Source organism: Petromyzon marinus, unplaced genomic scaffold, assembly GCF_048934315.1.
Source record: "Petromyzon marinus isolate PM22_M1 ecotype Great Lakes invasive population unplaced genomic scaffold, UKy_Petmar_22M1.pri1.0 PM_G_Scaffold_4, whole genome shotgun sequence".
Lineage (NCBI taxonomy): Eukaryota > Metazoa > Chordata > Hyperoartia > Petromyzontiformes > Petromyzontidae > Petromyzon > Petromyzon marinus.
This window is the reverse complement of record NW_027422983.1, coordinates 872,501-888,969: the sequence shown is the minus strand read 5'-3', so window position 1 is coordinate 888,969 and position 16,469 is coordinate 872,501. Positions and strand designations below refer to the sequence as shown.

Sequence of the window (16,469 nt, the reverse complement as noted above, 5' to 3'; positions counted from 1 at the left end):
GGCACATGAAGGGGTGAGTGGCAAGCACAATGCCACGTCAGAATTGGGTATTACAGATAGGTAGCCTGCCGCCAACAAAAGAAAAGCTCCAGCAGAATTGCTTCATTATTTAGTTCTATCCATGGCTGGGTGAGCACGTCCCTACTTATCAAGCATTGTGCTCACCATTGTACCGAGTCACTTAAACGCAGGCGAGCTGCTGCTTCTCTACTGCATGAAAGTGACATGGCATGTTATCGTGAAACACCTCTATAGGCTTATCTTCCAAAGCCTCCAATTTGTGCGCAAGCTTTAACCCGCATTACATCGCCAATACTAACTAAAATAGCGCCTTCATCTACTGGCAGAAATTTAGTAACACGCTTTTCAAGATGATTACAAATCAGAACCTCTGAATGTGTGTGATCCAGCCACCGTTTAACGCACTAAAACATCACCTATTGATAATACTCATGTTTAGTTTCATATCGCGTCATCATTCATTGCAAATTGCATCTCACCATCGCTGAGGAACCTCAGGCATACAGGCTGTGAGCCAACACCAACAATTAGCCAAGCTCTGCAGTCCTCTGCAAATTAAGTTAATGAGTGTTGATCCCTCCAATTTGCACAATTGGCTCCGTACCGTGCAAAAGAAGTTCAACATACACGCATACAGAAGGGATCTACAATATTTAGTCTGCACTTTGCTGTACTGCCTTCTTCCGGCGTGCCGGGGAGTGGCACCTCCTCGACGTCCATGGGAAGGGATTTTCGCAAAACGTGTGCGGTCCAGCCACCCTCACTGCCTCTGCGGTGCTGGATTAGAGGCTACATACAGCATAGCCATCACCACCAAGCTATCTGTGATCCCCGAGATGCCTTTGTCCGTCTCCAAATTACACGCACTTTGCCCGTCTTAATGCAATGGACGCCACAAATACAGACTCTGAAATATCGAATCTCACGAATGAGAATGCTTACCTACCCTGCTTGGTGGGTTAGCACAGGGGTCCCCAACCCCCTGTTAGGAACCGGGCCGCACAGCAGCAGGAGGTGAGCGGTGAGTCCGCGTGTGGCCCGCCCCCATTATTTTATTATTTACCACTTCCGTCCGCGCCTCTTTCCCGCACTGCGCACTTGTCTCAGTCACAGTGTTGGTATAAAGCCCACAAGCTCTAACCCCCTAGTAGCCACAATGTGTAATAAACAAACGTCGCTGGAGAGCTTCTTTGAAAAGGGGGAAAGACCCAATGATGAACCCCCCCCCCTCCTCCGGTCCGTGAAAAAAATTGTCTTCCACGAAACCGGTCCCTGGTGCCAAAAAGGGTGGGGGCCGCTGGGTTAGCACATTCCAAATGTAGCGTAATAGCGCCGTCTGCCGACTGAAAGTTATAAATACAGTGTACGGCAGTACATACGTCAGCAGGCGACAGTACACATGGGGGGAAGACCACTAGGACAGTTCATGGCCCCGATGATGGCAGCCTCGGCCGGTTGGTGCGCCCTGTTTTGTCCAGTTTTGTCTTGAGAGGGGCTTGCTGTTCAACACACTCGTGCTGGTGAGAGAGGCCTGCTGTTCATCACACCCGTGCTGGTGAGAGAGGCCTGCTGTTGAGAGGCCTGCTGTTCATCACACCCGTGCTGGTGAGAGAGGCCTGCTGTTCAGTACACCCGTGTTGAGGGGCCTGCTGTTCAGCACACCCTTGCTGGTGAGAGAGGCCTGCTGTTGAGAGGCCTGCTGTTCAGCACACCTGCGCTGGTGAGAGAGGCCTGCTGTTGAGGGGCCTGCTGTTCAGCACACCCGTGCTGGTGAGAGGGGCCTGCTGTTCATCACATCCGTGTTGGTGAGAGGGGCCTGCTGTTCAGCACACCCGTGCTGGTGAGAGAGGCCTGCTGTTCAGCACACCCGTGTTGAGGGGTCTGCTGTTCAGCACACCCGTGCTGGTGAGAGGGGCCTGCTGTTGAGGGGCCTGCTGTTCAGCACACCCGTGCTGGTGAGAGAGGCCTGCTGTTCAGCACACCCGTGTTGAGGGGCCTACTGTTCAGTACACCCGTGCTGGTGAGAGGGGCCTGCTGTTCAACACACCCGTGCTGGTGAGAGGGGCCTACTGTTCAGCACACCCGTGCTGGTGAGACGGGCCTGCTGTTCAACACACCCGTGCTGGTGAGAGGGGCCTGCTGTTTAACACACCCGTGCTGGTGAGTGGGGCCTGCTGTTTAAACACACCCGTGCTGGTGAGAGGGGCCTGCTGTTCAGCACACCCGTGCTGGTGAGAGGGGCCTACTGTTCAGCACACCCGTGCTGGTGAGAGGGGCCTGCTGTTCAATACACCCGTGCTGGTGAGAGAGGCCTACTATTCATCACATCCGTGCTGGTGAGAGGGGCGTGCTGTTCATCACACCCGTGTTGGTGAGAGGGGCCTGCTGTTCACTCCCATGCTGGTGAGAGAGGCCTACTGTTCATCACACCCGTGTTGGTGAGAGGGGCCTGCTGTTCACCACTCCCATGCTGGTGAGAGGGGCCTACTGTTCAACACACCAGTGCTGGTGAGAGAGTCCTGCTGTTCAGCACACCCGTGCTGGTGCGAAGATGGCGCCGATGATAGTAGCCTCAGCCGGTCGGTGCGCCCTGTTTTGTCTTGTTTTGTCTGTCAATTCAGTGTTTTGCCAAGATTTTCGGAGTTCTTTAACAAGAGACGAACTTTTAAATATCAGGGAAACAACTCCTGTGGATTTAATTCCTACTTTTCTGCTTCCAGCGGCAGAATTAGTAGGCATTCTAGTCAATGCCGCGCTAGGCTTTGCTCAAGCAGCGAAACGCCGCCCAAGGGGTAAACGGTCGGGGGCTCTAGTACGGCTACGCAGACGCGGGATCCGAACAGTGCTTCCGAGCTTTTCCCTCTCCAACGTACGTTCACTGTACAACAAAATGGATGAACTTCAGCTACTGATGGTAAAAAACAAAGACTTTCTTTCAACTTCTGCTTTGTGCTTCACGGAAACATGGCTGTGTGATTTGATTCCGGACACTTCGCTACAACTAGCAGGATTCCATCTTGTAAGATCGGATCGTGACATAGCACTCTCCGGCAAGACGAAAGGCGGTGGTATTTGTTTTTACATTAATAGTGGCTGGTGTGTAGATGTCACAGTGATTCTGCAACATTGTTCTCCACTCCTTGAATCAATTTTTATAACCTGTAAACCGTTTTACTCGCCTCGCGAGTTCGCGTCGCTCATTTTGGTCGGAGTTTATTTGCCGCCTTGTCCTCAGGTTAAAGAGGCCCAACGCATGCTCGCCGATCAGATTCTGAGTGTGGAGCGAGCAAATCCAGATTCGTTGGTTATCGTACTTGGCGACTTTAACAAAGGTAATCTCAGCCACGAACTCCCCAAATACATACAATTCATTAAATGCCCAACCAAAGAAGGGAACACTCTGGATCACTGCTACACTACAGTCAGTAGAGCCTACCACGCCGTCCCCCGAGCAGCACTAGGACACTCTGACCATGCCATAGTCCACCTGATTCCTGCATACAGGCAGAAACTAAAACTCTGTAAACCTGCTGTGAGGACATCTAAACAGTGGACCAGTGAGGCTGTGGAAGATTTGCGGGCGTGCTTAGACTGTACTGACTGGGATATGTTCACGACTGCTACCAATAGTCTAGATCAGTGGTTCTTAACCTGGGTTCGATCGAACCCCAGGGGTTCGGTGAGTCGATCTCAGGGGTTCGGCAGAGCCCCCGCCACGGAGGTCCGGACACACTTGAATTATTGTGTAAATTTGTGATGACACACACGGCGCGCTTGGCCATCACTGGCTGCAGATGATCATGCTACACTGCTTGGCCAATCAGCGCTGCGGGGAATTTAGTGCGTACTCAGTAGTCAACGTGTGACTGTTGTCGTACGTCGTGTGATTTCTTTAATATTTTATCCATACTAACTATGTCGGGCAAAAGAAGAAAGTGGTCGGACGAATATGTACAACATGGATTCTCATGTATCACGGAACGTGATGGGAGTGAGCGTCCTATCTGCATGATTTGCAACGCCAAGTTGAGCAACTCTAGTCTTGCACCGGCAAAACTAAAGGAACACTTCTTGAAGCTGCATGGAGACGGGGAATACAAGAACACAACACTTGCTGAATTCAGGGTGAAGAGAGCCAGATTCGATGAAAGGGCCACTCTGCCTGCTCTTGGATTTGTACCTGTTAACAAACCGATCCTGACAGCATCGTACGAAGTTGCTTACCTGATCGCAAAGCAGGGCAAGCCACACACCATTGGTGAAACACTTGTGAAACCAGCTGCATTAAAGATGGCGAATCTGATACTCGGAACAGCGGCCGAAGGTAAATTATCCCAAATTCCCCTTTCAAATGACACCGTCAGTGACAGAATAGAAGACATGAGTAAAGACATCTTGGCTCAAGTAGTCGCGGATCTGATTTCAAGCCCGGCAAAATTCAGCCTTCAACTCGACGAAACCACAGACGTTTCTGATCTAAGCCAGCTTGCTGTTTTTGTACGCTATGTGAAAGACGACATGATAAAAGAAGAGTTTTTATTTTGTAAGCCTCTTACAACAACAACGAAGGCAGCCGATGTGAAGAAGCTTGTGGATGACTTCTTCAGAGACAACAATCTTTCATGGGATATGGTTTCTGCAGTTTGTACGGATGGAGCTCCAGTCATGCTGGGAAGAAAGTCTGGTTTTGGTGCGCTAGTAAAGGCCGATGCACCACACATCATTGTGACGCATTGTATTCTGCACAGGCATGCGTTGGCAACAAAAACCTTACCTCCAAAAATGGCAGAAGTATTAAAAACTGTGGTGGAATGTGTGAACTATGTGCGAAAAAGTGCTCTGAGGCACCGCATCTTCAGTGAGCTGTGTAAAGTAATGGGCTCTGAATTTGAGGTACTTCTGCTCCATTCTAATATTCGGTGGTTATCCCGGGGACAGGTGCTGAATCGTGTTTTTGCCATGCGTGTGGAATTAGCCCTGTTTTTGCAAGAGCACCAACACTGCCATACAGATTGCTTCAAAAACCCTGAGTTCATTCTCATTTTAGCGTACATGGCTGATATATTCGCAGCTCTCAATCATCTCAATCAGCAGATGCAGGGTGGTGGAGTCAATATCATGGAAGCGGAAGAACACCTGGAGGCTTTTCAAAAAAAGCTACCGTTATGGAAACGACGAACAGAGAACAATAACTTCGCAAACTTCCCGCTTCTGGACGACTGTGCAAGTAAGATCGAAGATGTGTCTGGAATCGGAGATATTTCTGTATCCACGGAACTGAAGCAAACAATTGCCACGCACTTAGATGAGCTTGCAAAGTCTCTCGACAGATATTTCCCTACAAGAGAGTCATATCCAGCATGGGTGAGACAGCCGTTCACGTTTGCTGTTGAAACAGCAGATGTCAATGATGAATTCCTCGACGAAATCATTGAAATTCAGCAGAGCCAGGTTCAACAGCAACTCTTCAGAACAACAACGCTCTCAACGTTTTGGTGTCGACAAATGAACAAGTATCCAGTTATTGCTAAGAAAGCCCTGGATTTTTGTTATACCATTTGTTACAACATATCTTTGTGAGCAATCCTTTTCGAGGATGCTGGACATAAAAACGAAGAAAAGGAACAGACTTTGCTGTGAAAATGACATGAGAGTGGCACTTGCCAAGGTGAAGCCACGCATATCTGAACTGATCTCTCAAAGGCAACAGCAGAAGTCACATTGATTTCCAGGTATGTAATTTGTTGTGAGTTTATGCATTGTGTTGGTTTTATTCTTTGAACAAGGTAATGTTCATGCACGGCTCATTTTGTGTACCAGTAAAAAACATATCTACGTCTTGAATTTGAAAAAAATCACATTTTATTTTTCACTAAAGAGGGGTTCGGTGAATGCGCATATGAAACTGGTGGGGTTCGGTACCTCCAACAAGGTTAAGAACCACTGGTCTAGATGAACTCACAGCGGCTGTGACGTCCTACATCAGCTTCTGTGAGGACTGCTGTATCCCAACACGTACCAGGGTGAACTTTAACAACAATAAGCCCTGGTTCTCAGCAAAGCTCAGAAGGTTGAGGTTGGAGAAGGAGGAAGCGTTTAGGAGTGGAGATAGAGACAGATTCAAGGAGTCGAAGAACAGGTTTAGCAAAGCGGTGAGAGAGGCTAAACGACTGTACTCAGAGAGACTAAAACACCAGTTCTCTACAAACGACGCTGCTTCTGTCTGGAGAGGGCTCAGGCAGATCACCAACTACAAACCCAGAGCCCCCCACACCACTAACGACTCCCGCCTAGCCAACGACCTGAACGAGTTCTACTGTAGATTTGAAAGACAATTGGACTGTCCTGAACCACCCCTTCCAACCCAAGAGGCCCCATCCCCCACCAATACTACAGAGACGACTATCTCCTTTCAGGAGGGAGAAGTTAATAGACTTTTCAAGAGGCAGAATCCACGCAAAGCAGCCGGGCCGGTCTCTGTCTCTCCAGCCACCCTCAGGCACTGCGCTGACCAGCTGTCTCCGGTGTTCACCAACATCTTTAACACCTCCCTGGAGACATGCCATGTACCAGCCTGTCTCAAGTCCTCCACCATCATCCCTTTGCCCAAAAAGCTAAGGCCAACAGGACTAAATGATTACAGACCGGTCGCCCTTACATCTGTGGTAATGAAGTCTTTTGAGCGCCTGGTCCTGGCACACCTCAAAGCCATCACAGACCCTCTCCTGGACCCCCTTCAGTTTGCCTACAAAGCCAACAGGTCTGTGGACGACGCAGTTAACATGGCCCTCCACTTCACCCTACAGCATCTGGACGCCCCAGCATCCTACGCCAGGATCCTGTTTGTGGACTTCAGCTCTGCCTTTAACACCATCATCCCTGCCCTGCTTCAGGACAAGCTCTTCCAGCTGAACGTGCCCTACACCACCTGTAAATGGATCACACTTCCTGTCTGACAGGAAGCAGTGCGTTAAGCTGGGAACACAAATCTCCGACTCCAAGTCCTTCAGCACCGGAACTCCTCAGGGCTGCGTCCTTTCCCCTCTGCTCTTCTCCCTGTATACCAACAGCTGCACCTCCAATCATCTGTCCGTCAAACTCTTGAAGTTTGCGGACGACACCACCCTCATTGGGCTGATCTCTGGTGGGGATGAGTCTGACTATAGGTGGGAAGCTGACAACCTGGTGACCTGGTGTAGCCAGAACAACTTAGAGCTAAATGCTCTAAAGACAGTTGAGATGGTTGTGGACTTCAGGAAGAATACAGCCCCCCTCACCCCCATCACCCTGTTAGACTCCCCAGTCAAAATTGTAGAGTCCTTCCGCTTCCTGGGCACTATTCTCTCCCGGGACCTCAAGTGGGAACTGAACATCAGCTCCCTCACCAAGAGAGCTCAACAGAGGATGTACTTTCTACGGCAGCTGAAGAAATTCAACCTGCCAAAGACAATGATGGTGCAATTCTATACAGCGATCATTGAATCCATCCTCACCTCCTCCATAACCATCTGGTACGCTGCTGCCACTGCCAAGGACGAGAGCAGACTGCAGTGTATCATCCACACTGCTGAGAAGGTGATTGCCTGCAATCTACCAACCCTCGAGGACCTGCACACGACAAGGACCATGAGGCGAGCGAGGAAGATTTGTGGCCGATTCCTCCCACCCTGGACACACTCTCTGTTTCAGCTACTCCCCTCCGGCAGAAGGCTTCGGTCCATCAGGACCAAAACCTCACGCCATAAAGACAGTTTCTTCCCATCTGCTGCTGGCCTGTTAACATTTTATCTACATAATGAAACCTTGCCGATATTAACTATGTTAACCTATTTGTATTTTTTTAAAATTATATCTTAAAGCTATTTTATATTCGATATTTATTCAATTTTATATACTTCAGCCCCTTGGTGTTAGTTAGACTTTTAATCCTTATTATTATAGTAAGACTTGTTTAAAACTTATTTAAGATTTTAGATTCCTATATGTTGAATGTATGCACCATCCTGCCAAAGTAACTTCCGTGTCGGTGTGAACTTTCATAGCGAATACCCTTTCTGATTCTGATTCATTCTCAATAGGAATCGATTCTAAACGTTCTCCTTTTCTAACAATCGATTCTCATTGTAGGTATCCCAATGGGATTCGATTCTATGCGCTTCAAATCACTAGCTAGATCGATTCCTATGTTATTAGAACAAATCGCCATAATCAATTCCCATGTTATCGAAAATGTATTCGATTCCATTTTACACTCACGACCAACGTCAATTCCAATGCAGTCCCAATAGGGATCGATGCTATCGGCTACATTTTTGACCACTATCGATTCGCATTTGTTATCCCCATAGGAATCGATCCGAGTTTTTAATTTAACCTTGAATCGATTTCCTCAGCACGTGACTTGGGTGAGGCGGGCGCGTGGCTGCGTGTGGAGTTAATGGCGATGTCGAAACTCTACAAACTTGGCCTACTCTTCCCCTTCATCCTGCCTCTCCTCCTCCTCCACCACCTTGTCACGTGCAGCAGCCAAGGTGAGCAGAGCCCGAGGTGGTCGATAAATCGGGTGCCAGGTTGTGATTGTGTGGAGAGTGGTGGTGCAGTGGTTAGCGCACTGTGTAAGTGTGAGTGGGGAGTGGTGGTACAGTGGTTAGCGCACTGTGTGAGTGTGGAGTGGTGGTGCAGTGGTTAGCGCACTGTGTGTGAGTGTGTGGGGAGTGGTGGTGCAGTGGATAGCGCACTGTGTGTGTGTGAGTGGGGAGTGGTGGTGCAGTGGTTAGCGCACTGTGTGTGAGTGTGTGGGGAGTGGTGGTGCAGTGGTTAGCGCACTGTGTGTGAGTGGGGAGTGGTGGTGCAGTGGTTAGCGCACTGTGAGTGTGTGGGGAGTGGTGGTGCAGTGGTTAGCGCACTGTGTGTGGGGAGTGGTGGTGCAGTGGTTAACGCACTGTGTGTGTGTGGGGAGTGGTGGTGCAGTGGTTAACGCACTGTGTGGGTGTGAGTGGGGAGTGGTGGTGCAGTGGTTAACGCATTGTGTGTGTGGAGTGGTGGTGCAGTGGTTAGCACACTGTGTGTGTAAGTGTGTGGGGAGTGGTGGTGCAGTGGTTAACGCACTGTGTGTGAGTGAGGAGTGGTGGTGCAGTGGTTAGCGCACTCTTGAGTGTTTTTTCCCCATCTGCCCAGCTCCGCTGTTCCCACTGAATGTTCGTTTGGAGTCTCGAGACCTCCTGGCGACCCTTTGCTGGGACCCCGTTGAAGCGGCTCCCAGTGGGGATGGAGGGGATAGACCCCCACTTGTTGATCCTTTAACCATCAACTCGACCACCACGACCACGACCAACTCAACATTCCTGAATGTTACATACAGAGTTCAGAGCAAACTGTGAGATGCTCACTCACTCAGCCACTCACTCACCAACCCACTCACCCACTCACTAACCCACTCACTCACCAACCCACTCACCCACTCACTCACCAACCAACTTACCCACTCACCCACTCACTCACCAACCCACTCACCCACCCACTCACTCACCAACCCACTCACCAACCCACTCACTCACCAACCCACTCACTCACCCACTCAATCACCCACTCACCCATTCACCCACTCACTCACCAACCCATTCACCCACTCACCAACCCACTCACCCACTCACTCACCAACCCACTCATCCACCAACCCACTCACTCACACACACACACGTCTCTCTCACCCACTGGCTCCTCACCACCCTCACCACTCCTCCCTGTGTCTCTGTCTGCGCAGCTTCAGACGAGCCCGCTGGCAGACCGTCTGCGCTGCAACAACGGAGACACGGTGCGACGTCTCCTCGGCGCTGGACGATCCCGGTGACCGCTACCTCCTCCGTGTGAGATTCTCCTTCTCATCCTCGCCGTCACGATCCTCACCCTGGGTCGCGGTTGTGGTCCTGCCCTTGATGGAAAGTGAGTGGCACGAGATTGTACATATGCCTGTGTCTCTGTGTGTGTGTCTCTCTCTCTGTGTCTCTGTGTGTGTGTCTCTCTCTGTGTCTCTGTGTGTGTGTCTCTCTGTGTCTCTCTGTGTCTCTGTGTGTGTGTGTCTCTCTGTGTCTCTCTCTCTGTGTCTCTCTTTGTCCGTGTCTGTCTGGTGCTCACTAACAGCACTTGCCCCAACGGTATTTTCAGGCTACACGGAGGATCTTTGTCATCTTTGTCTGTGTGTGTCGCTGTGTATGTCTGTGACTCTTTCTGCCTGTGTGTGTGTCTTCGGCTCACAAGGGGAGATCACACAAACTCCACTCACTCTGTAGGACAGGGGGAGATCACACAAACTCCACTCACTCACTCTGTAGCACAGGGGGAGATCACACAAACTCCACTCACTCACTCTGTAGGACAGGGGGAGATCACACAAACTCCACTCACTCACTCTGTAGCACAGGGGGAGATCACACAAACTCCACTCACTCACTCTGTAGGACAGGGGGAGATCACACAAACTCCACTCACTCTGTAGGACAGGGGGAGATCACACAAACTCCACTCACACACTCTGTAGAACAGGGGGAGATCACACAAACTCCACACACTCTGTAGGACAGGGGGAGATCACACAAACTCCACTCACACTCTGTAGGACAGGGGGAGATCACACAAACTGCACTCACTCACTCTGTAGGACAGGGAGAGATCACACAAACATCCCTCGCCATGACCCCCCCTCTCCCGTGTCTCAGCTGTGCTCAGCGCTTCGTCGTTCACCCTGAGGCTCGACAAACTGACGCGGGGGGAGGAGGAGGAGGAGGGCGATGGTGGTGAGGATGAGGATGAGGAGTGCGGTGTTGTGGGTGACGATGAAGACAACGACGATGATGGCTACAGCGACAACGACGACGGCGATGACGATGACCGTGACGGCGGTGACGATGACCGCCGTGATGACGGTGGTCCTGGGGTGGCTGGGGAGTTGGAGGCGGTGGTCGACGGAGAGCCGGAGGTGCGGAAGCTGTCGTTGTTGGTCTCCGTCGGGCGGGGGTGGAGGGCGCTGGTGTCGCACGACGTGAAGTTCCACCATCAGGTTGACATTTCGACAAGAGGCGGCGTTCAACTCACGGTGAGAGATTGCGGGAGTTGTGACGGGGGTCGGGAGGTTGTGGCGGGAGATGTGCGTGGTTGAGTGGGTGGGTGGCGATGCTGCTACTGATGATGATGATACTACCAATGACACTACTACTGATGATGCTACTACTACTGATGATGATGCTGTTGCTGCTACTACTACTGCTGCTACTACTGATGATGATGATGCTTACTGCCAGGAGCGCTTCATCGGATGCCGGTACCAACACCGAATGATGCTTCTGCCGGGACGCGAGGATGAGTACTGTGTCCGCGTGAGAATGGTAGCCGACTTGCCACGGTGGAAGGCAGGGGAGTGGTCTCCACTGTCGTGTGTCTCCGTCCCTCCACCACACAGCACTGTGGGTGAGTGGGTGGCTGGGTGAATGAGTGAGAGGTATTTTTGTGCGTGTGAAGTGGGTCTCTGTGTGAGTAGTCTTGTGGATCTCTATGAGTGGTCTATGGGTCTCTGTGTGAGTAGTCTTGTGGGTCTCTGAGTGGTCTATGGGACTCTGCGTGAGTAGTCTATGAGTTTCTATGAGTAGTCTATGGATTTCGATTTAAAGCTTTCGTAACTGCAAGGATTCATCTTTGGTTCTTTCGGTAAAGTCACCACGTAGAATGAGAATAAAATAAATTGATAAAATAAAATAACACAATAATATTCTCACGACGTTTCGGCCACAACACAAGCGGCCTTCATCAGGTGAAGGGACGAGACTGTCTGGAGGACAGCGCTGGAGCGAACACGAGGACAGCGCTGGAGCGAACACAGCCACGCTCAGACCAGCGCTGTCCTCCAGACAGTCTCGTCCCTTCACCTGATGATGGCCGCTTGTGTTGTGGCCGATACGTCGTAAGAATATTATTGTGTTATTTTATCAATTTATTATTTTATTCTCATTCTACGTGACTTTATCGAAATTACCAAAGAAGATAGTCTATGGGTCTCTATGAGTACTCTATGGATCTCTGCGTAAATAGTCTTGTCGGTCTATAAGTCGTCTATGGGACTCTGCGTGAGTAGTCTATGGGTCTCTATGAGTAGTCTATGGGTCTCTGTGAGTAGTCTATGGGTGTCTGTGTGAGTAGTTTATGGCTCTCTATGAGTAGTCTATGGGTCTCTATGAGTAGTCTATGGGTCTCTATGAGTAGTCTATGGGTCTCTGTGTTGTCTTCCCACCCAGCCCCTCGTGTGGGTGTCGACACGGACGGCCAGGTCACGGCGGTGGTCGGCCAGAAGGTGGCGCTGCTGCGCTGCGTTCTGTGGGGTGCGGCCGTGGTGGTGGTGCAGGCCAACTGGCTGAAGGCCTCCCGTGGCAACGTCTGGGCGGGGGCCAATTTGGCCGCACTCAGCCCGCTGCACGGCACGGCGTACTCCAACTCGTCCCTCGCGGGCCGACTGCGGTTCCGCGTTGGGGGGCCTCCCGGCGACGTCTCGCTGGAGCTGCTGGACGTGCGGGGTGGCGACGGGGGCCTCTTCCTCTGCCACGTGGCCACCTTCCCCCACGACAACTTCGAGGGGAGGGTCAACCTCTCTGTCATCGGTGAGGATTGACACTGCCCCACGCAGAGACCCATAGACTCATCATGCAGAGACCCATAGACTACTCACGCAGACACCCATAGACTACTCACACAGAAACCCATAGACTACTCACACAGACACCCATAGACTACTCACACAGACACCCATAGACTACTCACACAGACACCCATAGACTACTCACACAGAGATCCATAGACTACTCACACAGAGATCCATAGACTACTCACACAGACACCCATAGACTACTCACACAGAGACCCATAGACTACTCACACAGACACCCATAGACTACTCACACAGACACCCATAGACTACTCACACAGAGACCCATAGACTCACACAGACACCCATAGACTACTCACACAGACACCCATAGACTACTCACACAGAGACCCATAGACTACTCACACAGACACCCATAGACTACTCACACAGAGACCCATAGACTACTCACACAGACACCCATAGACTACTCACACAGACACCCATAGACTACTCACACAGAGACCCATAGACTACTCACACAGAGACCCATAGACTACTCACACAGACACCCATAGACTACTCACACAGAGACCCATAGACTACTCACACAGACACCCATAGACTACTCACACAGAGACCCATAGACTACTCACACAGAGACCCATAGACTCACACAGAGACCCATAGACTACTCACACAGACACCCATAGACTACTCACTCAGAGACCCATAGACTCACACAGAGACCCATAGACTACTCACACAGAGACCCATAGAATACTCACACAGAGACCCATAGACTCATCACACAGAGACCCATAGACTACTCACACAGAGACCCATGGACTACTCACACAGACACCCATAGAATATTTACACAGAGACCCATAGACTACTCACACAGACACCCATAGACTACTCACACAGACACCCATGGACTACTCACAAAGAGACCCATAGACTACTTACACAGAGACCCATAGACTACTCACACAGACACTCATAGACTACTCACACAGAGACCCATAGATTACTCACACAGAGACCCATAGACTCATCACACAGACACCCATAGACTACTCACACAGAGACCCATAGACTCATACACACAGAGACCCATAGACTCACACTGAGACCCATAGACTACTCACACAAACACCCATAGACTACTCACACAGTCACCCATAGACTACTCACACAGAGACCCATAGACTCATCACACAGACACCCATAGACTACTCACACAGAGACCCATAGACTCACACTGAGACCCATAGACTACTCACACAGACACCCATAGACTACTCACACAGACACCCATAGACTACTCACACAGAGACCCATAGACTCATCACACAGACACCCATAGACTACTCACACAGAGACCCATAGACTCACACAGAGACCCATAGACTCACATAGAGACCCATAGTCTACTCACACAGAGACCCATAGACTCACACAGACACCCATAGACTACTCACACAGAGACCCATGGACTCATCACACAGACACCATAGACTACTCACTCAGAGACCCATAGACTACTCACACAGAGACCCATAGACTCATCACACAGACACCCATAGACTACTCACACAGAGACCCATAGACTCATCACACAGACACCCATAGACTACTCACACAGAGACCCATAGACTCATCACACAGAGACCCATAGACTACTCACACAGAGACCCATAGACTCATCACACAGAGACCCATAGATTACTTACACAGACACCCATAGAATATTTACACAGAGACCCATAGACTACTCACACAGACACCCATAGACTACTCACACAGACACCCATGGACTACTCACAAAGAGACCCATAGACTACTTACACAGAGACCCATAGACTACTCACACAGACACTCATAGACTACTCACACAGAGACCCATAGATTACTCACACAGAGACCCATAGACTCATCACACAGACACCCATAGACTACTCACACAGAGACCCATAGACTCATACACACAGAGACCCATAGACTCACACTGAGACCCATAGACTACTCACACAAACACCCATAGACTACTCACACAGTCACCCATAGACTACTCACACAGAGACCCATAGACTCATCACACAGACACCCATAGACTACTCACACAGAGACCCATAGACTCACACTGAGACCCATAGACTACTCACACAGACACCCATAGACTACTCACACAGACACCCATAGACTACTCACACAGAGACCCATAGACTCATCACACAGACACCCATAGACTACTCACACAGAGACCCATAGACTCACACAGAGACCCATAGACTCACACAGAGACCCATAGTCTACTCACACAGAGACCCATAGACTCACACAGACACCCATAGACTACTCACACAGAGACCCATGGACTCATCACACAGACACCATAGACTACTCACTCAGAGACCCATAGACTACTCACACAGAGACCCATAGACTCATCACACAGACACCCATAGACTACTCACACAGAGACCCATAGACTCATCACACAGACACCCATAGACTACTCACACAGAGACCCATAGACTCATCACACAGAGACCCATAGACTACTCACACAGAGACCCATAGACTCATCACACAGAGACCCATAGATTACTTACACAGAGACCCATAGACTACTCACACAGACACCCATAGACTACTCACACAGACACCCATAGACTACTCACACAGAGACCCATAGACTACTTACACAGAGACCCATGGACTACTCACACAGACACCCATAGACTACTCACACAGACACCCATAGACTACTCACACAGAGACCCATAGACTACTCACACAGAGACCCATAGACTCATCACACAGACACCCATAGACTACTCACACAGAGACCCATAGACTCATCACACAGACACCCATAGACTACTCACACAGAGACCCATAGACTCATCACACAGAGACCCATAGACTACTCACACAGAGACCCATAGACTCATCACACAGAGACCCATAGATTACTTACACAGAGACCCATAGACTACTCACACAGACACCCATAGACTACTCACACAGACACCCATAGACTACTCACACAGAGACCCATAGACTACTCACACAGAGACCCATAGACTACTCACACAGACACCCATAGACTACTCACACAGACACCCATAGACTACTCACACAGAGACCCATAGACTACTCACACAGAGACCCATAGACTCATCACACAGACACCCATAGACTACTCACACAGAGACCCATAGACTCATCACACAGACACCCATAGACTACTCACACAGACACCCATAGACTACTCACACAGAGACCCATAGACTACTCACAGAGAGACCCATAGACTCACACAGAAACCCATAGACTCATCACACAGCCACCCATAGACTACTCACACAGAGACCCATAGACTCACACAGAGACCTATAGACTCATCACACCGAGACCCATAGACTACTCACACAGAGACCCATAGACTCACATGGAGACCCAAAGCTCATTATCTTCTGCAGATGTAGATGCCACTGGTTCTTCACGCTCTGCAGATGTAGATGCCACTGGTTCTTCACGTTCTGCAGATGTAGATGCCACTGGTTCTTCACGCTCTGGAGATGTAGATGCCACTGGTTCTTCACGCTCTGCAGATGTAGATGCCACTGGTTCTTCACGCTCTGCAGATGTAGATGCACTGGTTCTTCACGTTCAGCAGATGTAGATGCCACTGGTTCTTTACGTGCTACAGATGTAGATGCCACTGGTTCTTCACGTTCTGCAGATGTAGATGCCACTGGTTCTTCACGTTCTGCAGATGTAGATCCCACTGGTTCTTCACGCTCTG

At 50.2% G+C, this 16,469-nt stretch overlaps 1 protein-coding gene across 3 annotated transcripts in view; it reads left to right on the top strand.

Annotated features, from left to right (window-relative positions):
- Positions 1–8,408: 8,408 nt before the first annotated feature.
- The window catches only part of LOC142916579 (uncharacterized), a 12,196-nt gene continuing 4,135 nt past the window's right edge, over positions 8,409–16,469 (top strand). For all 3 annotated transcript variants that reach the window (XM_076061709.1, XM_076061708.1, XM_076061707.1), the window contains exons 1-6: positions 8,409–8,552; positions 9,199–9,397; positions 9,785–9,963; positions 10,737–11,113; positions 11,319–11,484; positions 12,306–12,665. In XM_076061709.1, coding sequence (XP_075917824.1) covers positions 8,459–8,552; positions 9,199–9,397; positions 9,785–9,963; positions 10,737–11,113; positions 11,319–11,484; positions 12,306–12,665 — 1,375 coding nt within the window. In that variant the 5' untranslated portion in view covers positions 8,409–8,458. The remainder of the gene's footprint in view (positions 8,553–9,198; positions 9,398–9,784; positions 9,964–10,736; positions 11,114–11,318; positions 11,485–12,305; positions 12,666–16,469) is intronic.